This window comes from Camarhynchus parvulus, chromosome 20 (genome assembly GCF_901933205.1).
Source record: "Camarhynchus parvulus chromosome 20, STF_HiC, whole genome shotgun sequence".
NCBI lineage: Eukaryota > Metazoa > Chordata > Aves > Passeriformes > Thraupidae > Camarhynchus > Camarhynchus parvulus.
Window position 1 is genome coordinate 6,837,065 of NC_044590.1, and position 16,641 is coordinate 6,853,705.

General features: G+C 50.5%; 1 protein-coding gene across 2 annotated transcripts; it reads left to right on the forward strand.

Moving 5' to 3' along the window:
* The first annotated feature begins 394 nt into the window (after positions 1–394).
* STMN3 (stathmin 3) lies at positions 395–16,413 on the forward strand. Of its 2 annotated transcripts, XM_030963336.1 has the most exons (5): positions 395–679; positions 10,217–10,312; positions 10,658–10,833; positions 11,314–11,505; positions 11,977–16,413. In XM_030963336.1, exons 1-5 carry the CDS (start codon positions 661–663, stop codon positions 12,034–12,036), a joined length of 543 nt encoding a protein of 180 aa, XP_030819196.1. In that variant the 5' UTR covers positions 395–660; the 3' UTR covers positions 12,037–16,413. The 2 variants fall into 2 exon arrangements, with proteins under 2 accessions (XP_030819196.1, XP_030819195.1); XM_030963335.1 differs by lacking the exon at positions 395–679 and having other exon boundaries at positions 10,195–10,312.
* The last annotated feature ends 228 nt before the right edge of the window (positions 16,414–16,641 follow it).

A 16,641-nucleotide genomic window follows, 5' to 3' on the forward strand; every position in this document is an offset into this window, starting at 1 on the left:
TTTTACAGCAGTTTCCACCTCAAACTGCAGCTCCTTTAGTGCCTCAGTGCTGGTGCAAAAAAAAAAAAAAGAACTAATCCCATGCCTAAAAACCCGCTGGGATCCCTCCTCCCTTTGCTGTTTGCCTAAAGCTGCTGCAAGGTGTGGGGTTTGGGTTTCACACCTCAGCCCAGTCAAGCCAGACCCCCGACCTGGCCCTGCAGGTGAGGCTGCCTTGGAATGGCTGGTTTAAAAAAAAAAAAAATCAATTCTTTTGCTTAATTCTGCTTTCAGCAAGGGAAAAAGCAGTTTAGCCCATCTCGAGCAGACAAGAAAGGGAGGAAGAGGAGGAAAAAATCCTCTTTTGCCAGCGCCCGGCTGGGTGTGTCTCGCCCCCCCGCCGTGGGGCTGTGTTCCTGGCAGGCAGGCTCGCCTGGGAGGGATCTGCCGTCAAAGCCACCCAGGAAAGGAGGCCTGACACGCTCATTAATATTCTGAACTAGTGACCCTTCTTTTTCTTTCCACCCCTCGCCTTTCTCTGGGCGCTCCAGCCTCTCCCCGCCGCGGATGGCTGCAGCCCCCTCCAGCTGAGTCAGTCCTGCCTCCCCGCAGCATTGCAGCACCTCCGCAGCTCCTGCGCTCCCTCCCGCTCCTGCAGCACCGCTCCGCTCCCGCCGCAGCATGGCCAGCACCGTCTCAGGTAGGACAGGCGGCTTCTTGGGGGCTTGACATCAATGCACTTCTAAAATCATCTAGTTTATATGGTTTTTTATCATTATTCTGAAGGTTTGGATTGGGGTTTTTTTGGTTGTTTTTTTTTTTTTTTTTCCCCCGTGGGTTTCGGGGGAGTTCTGTGCTGAGGAGGCAGCTGGTATGGCAGCATTGTTCCCCTTCCTCCCCCATACACACACCCCTCTGATGCAAGATAGCAGGTGGGCTTTTTATTTTAATATGAATACACGTGTGATAAACTTGCCAATTTAAAGTATTGCTGCCATTTCATTGTGCCGTTAGAAGATGCTGCTACGTGCCAATTAAATATTATTTTTGTAACATCGTAGAGCTTTTTTTTTCTTTTTCCCTAAGAAAAAAATTGCACACGGTGCAGCTGGATGTAAGGAACTCAGAAATTACATTTTGTTTTGCCTAATTGAGTAATGCCCTAAAAAATCCCCCAAAGCCAATTAGAATAACCTGGATGGGTTTTTGTGTATTCTCCGGGCTTCTCAGCCCCAGATTTCTTGCACAGCTCACATTTCTTGGTTCGAAGATGCTACAGGGGAGCGGTCCTCTGATGGCGTTGGGTGAAATGAGATGCTGCAAGGGAAGCCCTTCCTCCCTCCTGCAGCAGTGCCGGCAATCACAGCGCGGCTGCCCGGGAGCCTGCTCGGGTCTGCCTTCAGGATGGCAGCCCGAGGATGCTGTGCTGCTTTGGTCCAGCTTCCTACAGACCCATCTTGCCCCCTTTGACAGGGAAGGAGAAATTCAAGTGGCTGAAACTGGGAGTGTGGGTGAAGGAGAAGCTTGAAATGGTACCATGAACAGTGGGTGGGTTTAGAGGGTCTTTTTCTTTTAGAAAACCGATTTTTTTTTTCCTTGGACTGACTCTGAATTCTGCAGCCTACAAAGAGGGGCTTGGGAGGGGGAAGCGAGATGCTGGAGGGCTGAGCAGGAGTGACAGACAAAAAGGAAGAGCAGGCAGTGCTTTGTGCCCCCCAGGCAGGGAACCAGCCCACAGGAAACCAGGCAACACTTCTTGCTTCTTTCCCTGCCCTTTGCCGAGGTTTCCTGCCATGCATTTCCTATTCCTTGCTCCTTTTAAAAGATCAGTAGATGCAGGGGAAAGAAAGACAGAGAGATGGAGGGGTGTGTATGTGGGGGGAGTATAAGGGCACAGCTGCTCCTGAGTGGGCTTTGCATGCAATTAAAGACATAAAACAGCCTTGTAAAAACGTGTTTATGATAGAAAACCTCCAGCTATTGTATATATTGCTGCGAGTATCCCTGTCTCAATGAACGTCTGCAGCAGTGCACTCCTGGGAGGTGCCACCCATCTCCTGCCTTCCCTGCCGAGCAGGATTGGACCTGGTTTGCACAGTGGGGGTGGGAGGCAAGGCTCAGGCTTACCAGCCCTCTAAACCAAGGTTGCATCGAACTTGAGATGGACGAGGTGGTGGATGAAACACACGTAGGCAGAACATGCGATTTCCAGTTGGTGCATTCTCACCCTCCCAGCCCCCTGCATGCCCACAGCACATCTCCTTCTCCCAGAGATGCAGTTTTACTGTCAAAGAGACTTAACATCATGAAGGAGCGTGAAATGGGGCTTCCTTGTGACTCAGAACAAGCAGAGGAGCAATTTCAAGGAGTAGGAAGTCATGGAAAGCAGTGCTGTGGCAGGAGGGAAGAGAATAGGGCGCTGTGTGCCAAGGGAGGGTCGGGGCTGAGCCTCGCCCAGCTGCCTTTGCAGGAGCAGCTCCCCATCTCCCCATCGCCCGCAGCTCGCACAGCAGCAATGGAGAGCAGCCTGGAAAAGCAGGAGAAAAAGAATTACGAATCCTTCAATTAACGAATGAGTCTTGTTTGCTTTCTTCATTATTTCCTTTATTCTCAGCAAAAGCCGATCCGTGCCGAGGGCACGGCAGCTGCAGTCTGCGGCTGCTGCCTGGGGGCTCATCCCCCTCGGGAAGATCCGCTCGGTTTGTTTCAACAAACAACCAAATCCTCGGGATCAAAAGAAGCAGGGCTCGCTCCTGCCCTCTCTCTTTCCCCCCTGTGCCCTCGGGCGGTTTTTCGCGGCCCCGGGGGCTGTTTTTGGTGCGGGATGGGCGGCACATGCTCAGTGCCGGCGGGGCTGCGGTGCCGGCCCCGCTCCGGGCAGCCCCGGCAGGGCAGAGCCCCCGCGCCTCCTCCCGCAGCATCCGCACAAAGCTTTGTGCTGCTGTGCACCCCGGACCGGCCTGCCCGGGCTCCCCAGGGCTACGGAACTCCCCGCACAGCTGGGGTGAATAAAGAGACGCGAGATTCTGAAATGATGCAGAAGGTGACATCCCCACCGGCTGTCTCCGACATTGGCGTGTCGGGGGAGGGTGGAGCCAAGAGGAAACACCAGGCTGGCGTTCCTGGCCTCATGACTGGGCATGGGAAATGGGCCTTGGCAGAGCACAAGGTTTTCCCATCCTGCACTGAAATGTGAAAGCTGAGGGACTTCATGGAGCTCTGGGTCATCCCCTGATCCCTTCTCTGGGTGGTGTTGAAGGACACCATATGGTGCTGCCCTGTCCTGGCATTTCTACTGCCCACGCTGGAGAGTCAGAGTCCTTTCTATCAAGCTTTCCATCTCTCTGTGATCTCAAGAAATAACTATTGTCTTTTTTCTTTGGCTGTTGAAGAAGGCTGTGTGGCCTTAAAAATTATGGTTCTTTTATTGGGAATTCAGTTTCACATGCCAAAAGAGCCTATTATTGTAGGATTTTTTTCCCCCTACCATTGCACCCAAAAAAGCGATCTAAATAGTTAACAAATACTTGTTCTTTCTAAAATATAAATAATATCTTGTTTAATGGCAACATGTAGACTCAGGGAAGATGCTTCAGATATCTCAAAGGAGCCATTTCTTGTAATCTGTCATTGTTGGTTCAGATCTGGTGAAGGCGCTGTTTTGTCAGATGAACACATTTTCCTTCTTTTGAGTAAAAGCTGAGATTTAGTGGTCTGATGTGGCAACCAGAAGGCTGCAGATAAGGCCGTTGTGACAGCAGTGTGGGCAGCAGAGGGGTGAACGAGGCCAATGATTCTTCATGACAATCCTTGTGGGGACCTGAAACTCACTCAAACTTCTATACCCCTAAATTAACTGGAAAAACATGCCTGGCTAATCCCTCCAGCTGTCCTACTGACATGGGCTTTACTCCTCCAGATGTGCGTTATGTTTCAAAAATTAAAGTCTCCCCTCCAGAGGGGAGTTAAACCAATGGGCTGTGATTTAGAAAATACAAAAGAGCCAGAGAGCAACCAAAGACCATGTGCATGTGCTGTGGCACTTCAGCACCTCCCAAATGGTGAAGAGCTGCTCAGCATATTTCCAAATAGTCCTTTTATTTTTAAGGTACCTCTACATGATTACTGCCCTACTAGAGAATCTTATCCCCTCTGAATTTGTTCATACAAATAATACCACTATATAATGGGGAAATACAATAATCCTCAGTTAATGGGAAGGAAACCAAGATCCAAAGAGACCAAATGACTGTCTGTGGTCACAGAGCACATCACACACCTGACACATCATGGCACTGGGCTCTGCCTTTGACTGTCTCATGAGCTGCTGCCTCATCAGCTCCCCAGCTCTTTCACAGCTCTTTGTCTCACCCAAACCTCACCATCCAAACCCGTGTTTGCCTCAAATCCACAAACACTCTGGGTTAGCTGCTTCCATTGGGTTCCTTCCTCTGCTTTATAAAGCAACCCAGGCCATGCTTCTCTCCTTCCAACGGTAACCCCAGCCAGGGCTCTGCTCCACAGCTTGGACCCTTCTCTGTGGCTGAGCCCATGCAAGAGGAGATTTCCCTGGATATTTTCCTGGGAGCAGCCTGCATGTTCCAGTGTTACAGCTCCAGTGATTTGCTGATGCACTGGCTGTGCACAGCCTGGGTTGTTGTGACATTCAGGAGCTGCCAATAAAACCTGGGGGGAAGGAGGTGGGTGATTGGAAACCATTCCTGGGCAGTAGTTTAGCAGATGTCTGACAGAAGGCAGAGTAAACCTCACATCTGCCTGTTCTCATGGATGGTTCCACATGAGCCCATGGTAACTCCTGGGCCTGGATCTCGTGGTGTCCCTGTACCATCAGTGTGGGCTACAACTACTGAGCTGGCAAAAAAAACTCCAAACCCCTCAAAAAACACAAACAACAAACCAAATAAAAAACCCATTAGTGTTTTCTGGCTCTGTAAGATCTGCTGCTGACTTGTTTGTGGAAGCTGGGGAGCAGGAAGGTGGAAGTGCATTAGACTGAAGGTCTGGCCAGTATTTTTATGAAAGCATTCATAGCAGGGGAGAATATCTGGAGCCTCTGTTCCCTCAAGGCTTGTTGAGGACTCTAGTTGCTTTTGTTGTTTGTGTGGCATTGCAGTCTCTGGAGGTCTGGAGTGCTGGAGGTCTCAGTTCTGTCTCTCTGTCTTCTGCACCTTCTGTTTAAGCTTTGACTACATTTATAATTGGCCTCTTCTTATTTTTGCATGAGATAATATTCATTATGGAAGCAATTCTTACTTCTCCAAAGTTATCTTCACAAACCAAATTATTTTCTTGTAATAACCTTCCTCTGACCCTGCTATCAGACAGAGCATATCCACTCTCATCCATTTAAGTTTCCCATAAATTAACCTTGCTCTTCCTCTGCTTCACTGTGACTGATGCCATGTCAGTGTTGTGCTGAAATGGCTTCCCCCTATTTTGATGGATGCCATTAAATACCACCCCAAAACCTGGCAGCAGTGTAGCTTTTTGTATTTAGGAAATAGAGAACAATTTTTTAAATGAATAATAAGGTTTCAAGGCCCACCATCCAGGCACATCATGAGCAGGAAAATGAATCCCATTGCTCCTGCACCACACCATTCCCAGCTGTTCCTCCGTCTCTGGCACCAGCAGCACTTGGGGAGCAGCTGGATAATGTCTCCAGGGCTTGGCTTGGAGATAAACACTTTACATGGATCGATGGTGTGCACAGCAGAGGGGATGTGGAAATGCAGGGTGTTCCCTGCAGCACTAGAGGGAGCACAGGAAAGGAGTCGCTGGAGAGAGCTGGGAGCACCCTGAGCCTCCTGGTGCCTTGGTGAAGAATCTGGACACCTGGTGAAAAAATTTAATAATGATTGATTGGCTTGTGGGGTGTGGGGTGGAATACAACCAAACCAGAATCAGCTGTGCTGATTGCAGGGCATAAATGTTCATAAGGGTTGAGGAACTGACTGCACCTTTATGGATTGTAGCTTAATCACTGCTCAAATTCCTCTAAAGCCAACAAAATGTGAGTTCACTCCACTTTAGCGGATGAGACACTGACATATTTTCTCTAACCTCTACAGTTTATTCACTTTTTGGGTTACACAACTGAGTTATTTGCAATGTTTCACCCCAATTCTGATATGACAGCAGTGAAATGTCATGACACAGTGATGAAGATCATACCAGAGTGAATGAATTTGCTGCTGAGACAAATGAATGAGAATGGATTCTGCTGCTGAATTTGTCCTTCTATTGCAGTGTTTGCCTTAAAAGAGAAGTGAAATGTCAGTAAGTCACACCTCAGTGAGCAGCCTGTCCTAATCCTCTGCCCACCAGCAAGGCAGAGCTCTTGCTGCACCTCTGAGACTGAAGCAATGCTTTGGTATCAAGTCCCTGAGAACCTGAGGCAGATTAATTTATACAGAAATGAAATATTTGCTCAGTGCAAGCTGAATTTATTTTTACTAAGTTAACAGAAGTAAAAATGCTAATAGATGCTCAAGGAAAAAGTTCAGCATTCCCTGTCTAATTGTTCTTAAAATATGTTCATTTGTGCACTAGACCCATCCTTTCTGGGCAGGAACTCCTTGGCCATGTCATATTCTGGCCAGCCACATGTCTTTTCCTGGTTCAAGGGGTTTGTCCACTGGCATAAATATGTCCTCAAAACCTTAAATCTATTACAAATGGGAGTGTAGATACTTCTGAAGCAAATTCTAGTGCTGAGGTTGGCTGGTTTCACCCCTGAGATTTAAGCAGCTGTGATTGAGCCCAAGTCTTGCTTCAGGAGATCTCAGGTTTGATCTTCACTTCACAAGTTCCTAAATAGCAACCCAGAGGTTATGGATATTTATTTTAATTACTGAATCCGAGGGTGTATCTCTCCTCAGAGGATGCCTTTTCTTGTCTTAGCCTGATAAAACAATTATTTGTCACAGGATGTGTCAGGAGCACAAGGCCACCACTGTGATGCTCCTGTGTCCCACAGGTTTGGGGGACACTGCTGGCCCTGGGGCACAGGTGTGGGTCTTTCAGAGATCCATGCAGCTCTCAGGGTGTGGAGCAGGGGCTCCTCAGGACATGAATGTCATTGAGGACTGTGTTCTCTGTGATCAGAGAAGGGAACGGAGCTGGGAAAGGGTCTGGAGCGCCAGGAGAGGCTGAGGGAGCTGGGAAAGGGGCTCAGCCTGGAGAAGAGGAGGCTCAGGGGGGACCTTGTCACCCTGCACAACACCCTGACAGGAGGGCACAGCCAGCTGGGGCTCAGCCTCCTGTCCCAATTGACAAGTGACAGGACAAGAGGACATGGCTCAAGTTGTGCCAGGGGAGGTTTAGATTGGACATTAGGAAAATGTTTTCACCAAAACGGCTGTCAAGCCCTGGCACAGGCTGCCCAGGGACCAGGTGGGATCATCATCCCTGGATGGATTTAAAAGCCGTGCAGATGGACACCTGGGGACACGGTTTAGTGGCGGGCTTGGCTGTGCTGGGGGAACATTGGACCTGATGATCTTGGGGAGCTTTTCCAATCCCAACAAACCCGTGATGATTCTGTCTTCCTACAATCCTATAATTTCTTCAGGAGTCCATCCTTCCCCCTCTTCATGCCCGGCCCCGCGGAGGTGCTGAAGGGACAGCTCCGGCCGGGGTCCGGGGTCCGGTGCCGCTCCTGCGGGGACAGCTCCGGGCAGGGTCCGTGCCGCTCCTGCCGGGACAGCTCCGGGCGGGCAGCGCAGCGAGGCAGCTCCGGGGGTCCCGGGGGCTCGGTCCGCTGCCTTTTCTCTCTGCTTGCCCCGCTCCCCTCCGGCAGTGGGGGCTGCTCGGGACCCTCCCCCGGCGGCCCCCGGGCCCGTGTGCCGCTAATGGCATCTGCGGGCTGATGGGGGAAGGACACAGCACAGCCCTGCCGCAGCCCTGGCCTTTTGTCCTCTCTCTTTTCGTTTTAATTGTCGGAGAGGGACGGTCAGTTTGCTCTGCAGGAGGGAAAGCAGCACAGGGGAGATCCCGATGGAATGGAATGGAATGGAATGGAATGGAATGGAATGGAATGGAATGGAATGGAATGGAATGGAATGGAATGGAGGCAGCTGTGAAATCAGCCCGGCAAAGCTCCTGAAAGGCAGGGAATGCAGCATGGAATCACACAGTGCCAGTGCTGCAGTTGTGAAGCACAAAGCACTGTGCTCTGTGACAAGTGCTGTCAGACAATTAAATTGAATTAAATGAGGGGGTCGGGGGTGTGGCACATCTGCCTCATGCCTTGGTTTCACCCAGGACCAGACATAATGGTGGAGCAACGACCTTGTTGACTGGTTTGTTTGTATTAAATGAGGATGTCTAAACGATAATAAATGATAATGTCTCTCATCTATTCCCAGGGATCCTCCTCAGGGCTCTTGGCAGCACATTAGGAGGTGCATTAGCTTCCTGCTCCATGCCACAACTTTGGGCCTCTCAGAGGCTCTCCAGAGGTTTTTTTCATTAAGAACAAAATCAAAGATGTCTGGCTGCCACTGCTGGTGTAAACTGTTCCTATTTGGTTTACATTTAACAGCAGGACTGGGCAGCAGATTCAAATCAGAATGGGGAGCAAGTTAAAAAAGTGTTCAGTCAAGATCTGAGCTTCAGGGACGGTGGTTTAGCAAAAGAAGTTCTGTATGCTGAAGTTCTGTACCTAGGAGGAAAAATCAGTGCAAGCATGAAAATGGCATAGGTTTTCCCGCTCAGTTAGCTGTGGGAAGGCAGAGAATACCTGAAAGATGTTCCTAAGGGCACGTGAAACACAGGATGTTACTTTTTTCAGAATTGTTCTGTGTCTAATTTCTCTTCAGATCACAAAGTTCTGGGGATTTCCCTGTCCTGGCCCAGGGGAGGGTCTTGCTCTGAAGGTGGCATTGGAAGCTGAGCTGCAGAGTCACCTCTGGCTGGAGCATGAAATGGAGCTGAGGACAGAGGGGACAAACCAAGGCCAGAAGCAGCAGGATGTGTGGGGAATCCAGGGGCAGAGCCAAGGCAGGACAGCAGAATGTCTGTGCCTGTGGCAGGGACAGGAGGAGGGGCAGCACAAGGACGCTCAGGGCAGGTTTGCCAGGACATGCAGCCATGAAGACACTGTCCCCACGAGCCTGGGTGCCACCCAAGGAGCCAGCCCAGGACAGAGCCTCACCAGCAGCACCCAGTGCTGAGCCCCAGCTGCTGACCTGGCTCATAGGAGTGATGCTGTGAGGGTTTCACTGATGTGATAAAGGACATGACAGCCTGGCAGAGCACCTCACTGGCTTCAACTCCTATTCTGAGGTTCTTTGTCAGCAGTGCAAACAGTTCACTGTCTTAAATGTGCTGAACTCCAAAAATACAGGTGAAGATTGCCCCAGAAGCAGATTGCTGCAATTTGTGTTGGGGCAGCACTTGGATGATGTGGTGCATCCTCCAGCCAAGGAACAATGAGCAAACTGGAGGGCTCACAGCAGCAGAGCTGGAAAGGATTGAGTGTTTGCTGTCCTTTACAGAAGGACAGGTCACAGACTGTGCCTGTTATTGTGGTCACAGACTGTGCCAGCCTCTGCCTGTGTGGGCCATGGTGGTGGCAGAATCCACTCACATCCTCCCTGACCTGCTGCTGCAGGTGAAGTTGGGGTCCAGCTCTTCCCCTGGTTCCAGAGCCCCTGAACAGTTTCATCACCCAAATGCCCCTTTGTTCTCCACATTGCTGACCTCCTCCTGCCTCTTCACCCTCACCTCAGAAATGCTGAATTGGGAAATATTCCCAGCTGGCCAGGGATTGAGCAATGTTTCCAGGTGTCAGTGGGCATCATTTATCTCAGAGACTGGAAATTCCACTTCCAGAGAAAGGGCGGGGCAACTGTCCCAACATGTTTAACTACACAGGCTGCAGCTCCCAGCTCCTTTGGAGGGAAAACCCTGCACGGAAACTGAACCCCTGGATGTGTTAAATCCCTGCTCTGTGTGTTCCCATAACATTTGCCACACTGACAGCTAATTTAGGCTGCTCTAGATCAGACACTCCTTGGGGACCTTCTGGCAAACTATGGCAGCATGGAAACATCTCCACAGAGTCTGGTAGCTGCAAGTGGGATTTCCTGGCAGCATGGAAAAGCCTCCACAGAGTCTGATAGCTGCAGATGGGATACTTGCTTAATTTCTCCATGAAAAGGAGATGCTGTTGCTGTTAGAGTCTCTCTCATGGCTATTTCATATTTTTCAGCCTACAAGGAGAAAATGAAGGAGCTGTCTCTGCTCTCCCTCATCTGCTCCTGTTTCCACACCCAGCCCCATCCCAACACCATCTATCAGTATGGAGGTAAGTAACCTGCTCCCTCAGGAGCTTCAGCAGTGTTTGGGTTGTTCTCCCACAGGCAATGAGGGAGCTTGACAGAATCAGAGTCTCTCTGCTTCATGCAAGGGTGACATACAAGGTATTAACAGCAATGTGACCTTTCTGTAATTATGCCATGACTTTAAATTAATTTCATTTGCATGGAGGGAATGAAGGTGATCACTAATCAAGAAATTCTGGAGATAAAACAAAATCACCTAGATCGGGACATGGGAAGATCCTAATTCCTGTGTGAGGAGCTTGATGACCTCAGGTCACTCTCCTGAATGGCACAGGTTCACAGAGTCACTGTTTTTTCCCCCCACAAAGATATGGAGGTCAAGCAGCTGGATAAGAGGGCATCAGGCCAGAGCTTTGAAGTGATCCTGAAGTCCCCTTCAGATTTATCTCCTGAGAGCCCAATCCTTTCCTCCCCTCCCAAGAAGAAGGACCTGTCCCTGGAGGAGCTGCAGAGGAGGCTGGAGGCTGCAGAAGAGAGGAGGAAGGTAAGGAGAGGTCCTGTAGAAGCAGTGACTTTTCTGCTACTAATTGCACCAAACTCTAAAACTCAGCAGGATTAATCTAAAACAGCTGGGAAGTGTTCTGACACTTCTTATTCCACTGTAAATTGTCAGGTGAGACATAGGAACCATGGAGTGAGGTTCTGCAGTGTGATTTAGGCAGGGAATTCAACTCCATCCTCATCATCACCATGTGATCACCGAGGCACTTGGGGACGTGGGTTGGTAGTGAGCTGGCCAGTGCTGGGGGAACTGTTCTCAATGATCTCAGAGGGCTTTTCCAACCTAGACAATTCTGTGGTAGCAGGAGAAAGGCACCAAAAGTATCCTTCAAGCAAGAAGATTGTGTTATGGGGTGGAGGGGGGGTGGCAGAGCGGTTTGAGCAGAGGAGGGAGTCAGGAAGCCTCTCTGGGGAGATGAAGGCTGGAAGAGCCTCTCAGTGGCCTCACCCCGTGCCCTGGCAGACCCAGGAGGCGCAGGTGCTGAAGCAGCTGGCGGAGAAGCGGGAACACGAGCGGGAGGTGCTGCACAAGGCGCTGGAGGAGAACAACAACTTCAGCCGCCTGGCCGAGGAGAAGCTCAACTACAAGATGGAGCTGAGCAGGGAGATCCGTGAGGCACACCTGGCCGCCTTGAGGGAGCGGCTCCGCGAGAAGGCGAGTGAGCCCCGCGACAGGGCTGGGGGCTGGGGGGCTGATCCTTATGGAAAATGGGGTCTGGTCCCAGGGTGATGGGTGAGAGGGACAGGGTGTCTCCTTGGTGGTGGTTGCTGAGGAGGAGCTCTGCTCCAGAGCACTGTGAGGAAGGGCGTTATGTCCTTCAAGGGCAGTAGAGAACAAAGCTTGGATAATCCTGATAAGGGCAAGTCCAAAGCCGCAGTGTCAGGCCCACCATGGGCTGTGTGGCTGAAGGGTTTTGCAGGAGAGAGGAGCCAGGAGCGCGCTCGCGTGGAGGTTCCATCACCTCCAAGCTCCCTCTTCACTCCTTGCAGGTGTAACCCCCCACCCTCAGGATGTTTTGGATGAGAAACTAGTCTCTTTATTTATATAAATCCTGTGTGCAGGAGGAAAATATTGATCCCAAGAGCAGGGCATGTTAGCCCGGTGTCATTTCTCCCATCTTTGCAGGAACTGCACGCGGCCGAGGTCCGCAGGAACAAGGAACAGCGGGAGGAGATCTCTGGATAAAGGGCTTTTCTACACATCTAGCACCTGATTCCTGTTAACAAACCAACCAGTCGACCAACCAACACATTTTATTTTGTTTGTCTAGATGCGACATTCGGTTCTCCATCCCCCCTCCCCGGTGTTTGTCCCCCAGCTACACGCTTCTCTCTGCATCCCTAATTGTCAGTGCTTGTGGGGATTCACAGATCATAGGGACCTCTAAGCAGAATAGCAACTAGTTCACATCAAATAGAGAATCAATCAGTCAATCAGCCAATCAAACAGCTTCTTTGGAGGGTTTTGTCATTTTTAAAAAAAAATATTTCTTAAACGGATGTAAAGAAAAAAAACCAAACGAAGTTATTAATAAATTCAACCATCAGTGTCACAGAGATACGGATTTCTTATCCGGGGCTTATCCTCCTCTTGGTGTTTGCTCTGAGCTAAATATCAGTTTCAGAAAAATGGGAAATAAGTGATAATTTCTATGTGTGAAGTAAAATAGGGAGCAGTCCCCTGTTTGCCCATGGTGGGAGAGAGGAAGGAGAGAGACGGATGGCTCAGGAGTTGCAGTGTGCAGAACCCCCATCTTTTGGCTGCCTTCAGAGCAGCCCAGGTAGGCAGTGACCACAGTCCTCATCTTTGGGTGATTTTTGAGAACCTGTGTGGAAGCAGCTGAGGGGCTCCACCCAAAGCTTGGTGCCAGGTGTCACATCACAGCAAGTGCCTGTCATGGTGGGCACTGCCTGATGCCCTGGTTGGCCACTGAGCCACCCTCTCCCCAGCTGAGCGGGGACTGAGAGGTCTTTGGTGCTCTGCCTGGGAGAGCTGTGGGTGGTGATTGCAGTTCCAGCTCTGTGGGAGCCCTGGAGAGACCCTCAGTCCTCTGTGGGCTCCCCAGTGCTCCCACCAGATAGAATTCCACTCTGCTAGGTAAGCAAACCAACAAAGATGGTGCATGGTTGTGAAATTGCCTTTTAGTGAACAGAAGAATCCTTCCCTCTTTCCAGTGATGGATGTGGCTCTTTGGGGCCATCATAGGGCAGATTGCTGGAGACCAAATCCTGGGGCTCTCTTCTGATCTCCACTGAATTCCCAGCTGGATGTGGGAGAGATTCCTCCATGGCCATGGCTTGATGTCAGGGGACTCTGCTCCTAAAAGGAAGGGCTACCTTACTCCCAAAGCCCTCCTCCTAGTCTGGGGGGACAATAGGGCTATTAGAAAGCTCCTGTGCTGTCAGTGACAAAAGAAAATTAGATTTAGGGCAAAGAAGGAAACTGAGGGTTGAATTTCTTAACAGTAGCTAATGATCAGTTTATAGTAGCAGCTGTCTTAGATAAGCATTTGTGTAGAGCGCGGCATCACCGCCAGCATCACCTCATCCATATAGTGACGAGAAATTTTAAAAAGTTTAAAAAAAAATTTAAAAAGTAATTTAAATGAAATGTTTGTGTGTAAGAAATGGTTGAAACTGTCAAATGTCTGTGTCCCACGTTGGTGGGATCTGAGAAGGTATCTGCGAGATATTAACCCTGTCCTACTCTCTGTGGTGCTGAGTGTTTGCTTGGTGTGTAATTCTGACCTGGAGCTTGTTGTAAATACTGTTTTTAGTACTATGATTATTATGATTATTATTATCAGAAATGTTGTACTCATGAGCAAGAGTTGAAAACAAGAGAAATGGCCATTTTCACTCTCTCCTGGGGGCTCAGAAGGAGTCGGAGGCTGGGCCAGGTGAGGGCAGGGTGCCAGTGGGATGCTGGAGCAGAGAAAATGATGGAAAATGATGGAATTGGGAGCTGGAGGCAGCCGAGTCCTGCGGGCAGGGCAGTGAGAGCGGGGACGGCTGCTCCTCATGCTGGGAGGAGAGGGAAGGGCTGAGAGGAAGAATAGAGGTGATGCTTCAATTCTAGTACATCTAATTTAGTGTTGATCTAAACCTCCCTGTGTGGAGGTTCCAGGTGGTTCCCTGCAACCCGGTGGAATCTGGAGGACCTGTCAGGTTTAGCATGTGCTGGAAGAGAGCTGGAACAAGTTGTGCTGGTCAGAGCCATCCTCCCAAACAGCTCCTGAGTCTCCAGGCTCAATTCCTGCCTGGATCTTCCCTCTCAGTCTCTTGTGCTGCCCTATGTCCCTCTCTTCCCCCTCCCTGGAGCCCAGATGGGTCTCAAGTGGGGACTTTTTCTTGCAATAGCTTTTCCTGGCAAAAATTCCCATGGCAAGTGCAGAATGGCCTGGCAGATGGTGCTCATGCAGGTATGAGCACTGGGAAACTAATTTTTCTCCCCTCCATCAGGTTGGTGCAGTGAGGGACGGTGGATATGGCTGGGAAATGTGTTCCTGCAGGAGAAGCTCCTGCAGGGAGGAGCAGGGATGTGCAGGGAGAGCTGTGCATGGGTAATGTCAGGAATGTCAGGGAGCTGCTGCTGAGACACGTCGTGCCAAGGAAACAGCCCCAGCTGTGGGGCCAGAGGCTTTATGTGTCCTGGAGCCGTGTTTGCCTGGTGCAGGTGGATGGACAGGGATGTTCAGGAGCTTGTCCAGGGCCACTGGGCACTATCAGGGAAATGTGTGACTGCTTTGGCTGCGCGGTGTTGGCTGGATGAGGGGTTTCCACCCACTGCTCCAATCCCATTGTGGCCAGGAGCTCATGCAGCACTGTGCCCAACCTGCAGCACGTGGCATGGGCCAGGATTGTGGCTATTCCATGCCTTCCCATATCCCTTCATGCTATTGGCTGTGTGCAGCTGCATACTTCATGCCTCAAATGAGACTAATTAAGTATCCTCATTAACGTCCTTACTGCCCCAGCCTGTGTCATTCCTGGAGCATTCCCATGTACCATGGATGTGGACACAGCATGCAACCCCCCCAGTTCTTGGGGTCACCTTCCTTACTGTGGGGTTTGAGGTCTCCACTGATCCCTGAAGGTGTTTATGAATTGAGCTCTGAACCAACAGTTTTCAATCTCATTTTAGCAGCATCATATGGACATGGGACTGTGCCTTGTAGGGGGAGCATCCTCAGGGCACCCACAGCATCCCTGCCTGGACCTCAAGTGTGGCAGCAGTGTGAGGGAGGAAAGCCAGGAGGGTGACATCATTATGTGCATGCATGGGCCTTCCAAGAGCCCTCCTGGAGAAGAGCCTTTGATTTGGGCAAGAATGAGGAGCTGAAGCTAAAATGAGCTCCCAGCTGGCACTGACAGCTGAGCGATGGGTGAAGCTGTAGGAGAGGCACAATAGCCCAAACTACAGCTCTGTGCCCACATTATTCCACACAGCAGAGCTCAGCTCTGCCTGTAAATAGGCACTTCCAAGGATGCTGGCCCCTCTGACTGCTTCTGGGCTGGGCCTATTCCTTGTCTTATTACTTTGGAGTCATTAAAATAACCTTGCTCTAACCCAGTGGTGGGGTTCCCTTTGAGTTGACCTTCCAGGGCCGCTGGGAGTTGAGGAGTTGCATGCATCCTACCTCAGGGGGGTAGGTCGGTATTGCTGCTTCCTTTCAAATGTAAACTTCAGCTTGCTTGCTTTAGCTTAGCCCAGCTCTCTGGCCCTGGCTCTGCAATCCTGTCTCACGGAGTTTGTTCTGTCCCTCCCATGGCATTCCTGTCCTCCTGGCAGTGGCTGTGCACCCGGCCGTGCACACGCGCACAGAAACGCATCCGTGGAAACAATATATGCACATTCACTCTGATACCACTTGAAATGAGTCAGGGAATGGCTGTTTACGGTGCTAGAGATTTCTTACCCTCCATGCTAGGGACGAGATGACATAGTAAGACCAATAAACTCCGCCTTCGTAGTCAGTTGTCTGTAAGTAAAGCAGCAGAGGGGCGCTGGTCCACGCCTATGTGTGGGTGCTCCGTGGTCCCCGGGGTGCAGGGACACGGGACAGCTGGGCATCCCTGCCCTGGCATCCCCTGTGCCTCAGTTTCCCACACCCGTTGACAAGGGGACATAGATGCTCCCTCTCCACGGGGACCATGGGAGAGCCAATGCCTCCATGTCTCTAAAGTGCTCTGAAATGGAAAGTACCAAAGTATGGAGCAGGGATAGGCAGCTGCGCACCCCGGGAGGAACACCCCGGCCTGTGGCTACAGGAGAGGGCTGGAAGATGACTGTGTGGGCACAGGGCTGAGCTGTCACCCCAGGGCTCAGCGCTCCGGGCAGGATGTGCTCCTCCTGCCACAGCCAGGGTCACATCCCTTGTGCTGGGTGGGGAGCTGGCACAGTGTCATGGAAAGACTTTCCATCCCTAACAGAGCCTTGTCCGGTTCCCTTCGGTCTGCCACGTGCATTTCATTGTCAACTTGAGGTTGTTGTTGTGCAAAAGAAGTGATCATGAAAAAAAATAAAGGAAAAAAAAAGAAATAAAGTTGGTATGAAACCGTATGTGTCCGTCTCTCTCCGGGTTGTTTTAGTTGCAAGGCTTCTCTTTGTATTGTGAGAATACCAATAAACAGCATTAAACAGAAAATTGACCTAAAGAATTAACAAAATAGACCTTAATCCTCTGAATGCTCAGTGACTGCTTTTTCACACAGAATAAAAGAGACAGAAATTGACAGTTTATCACCATTCTCAGAGGGACAATGTAATAAATGCTTTAATGAGGGTCCT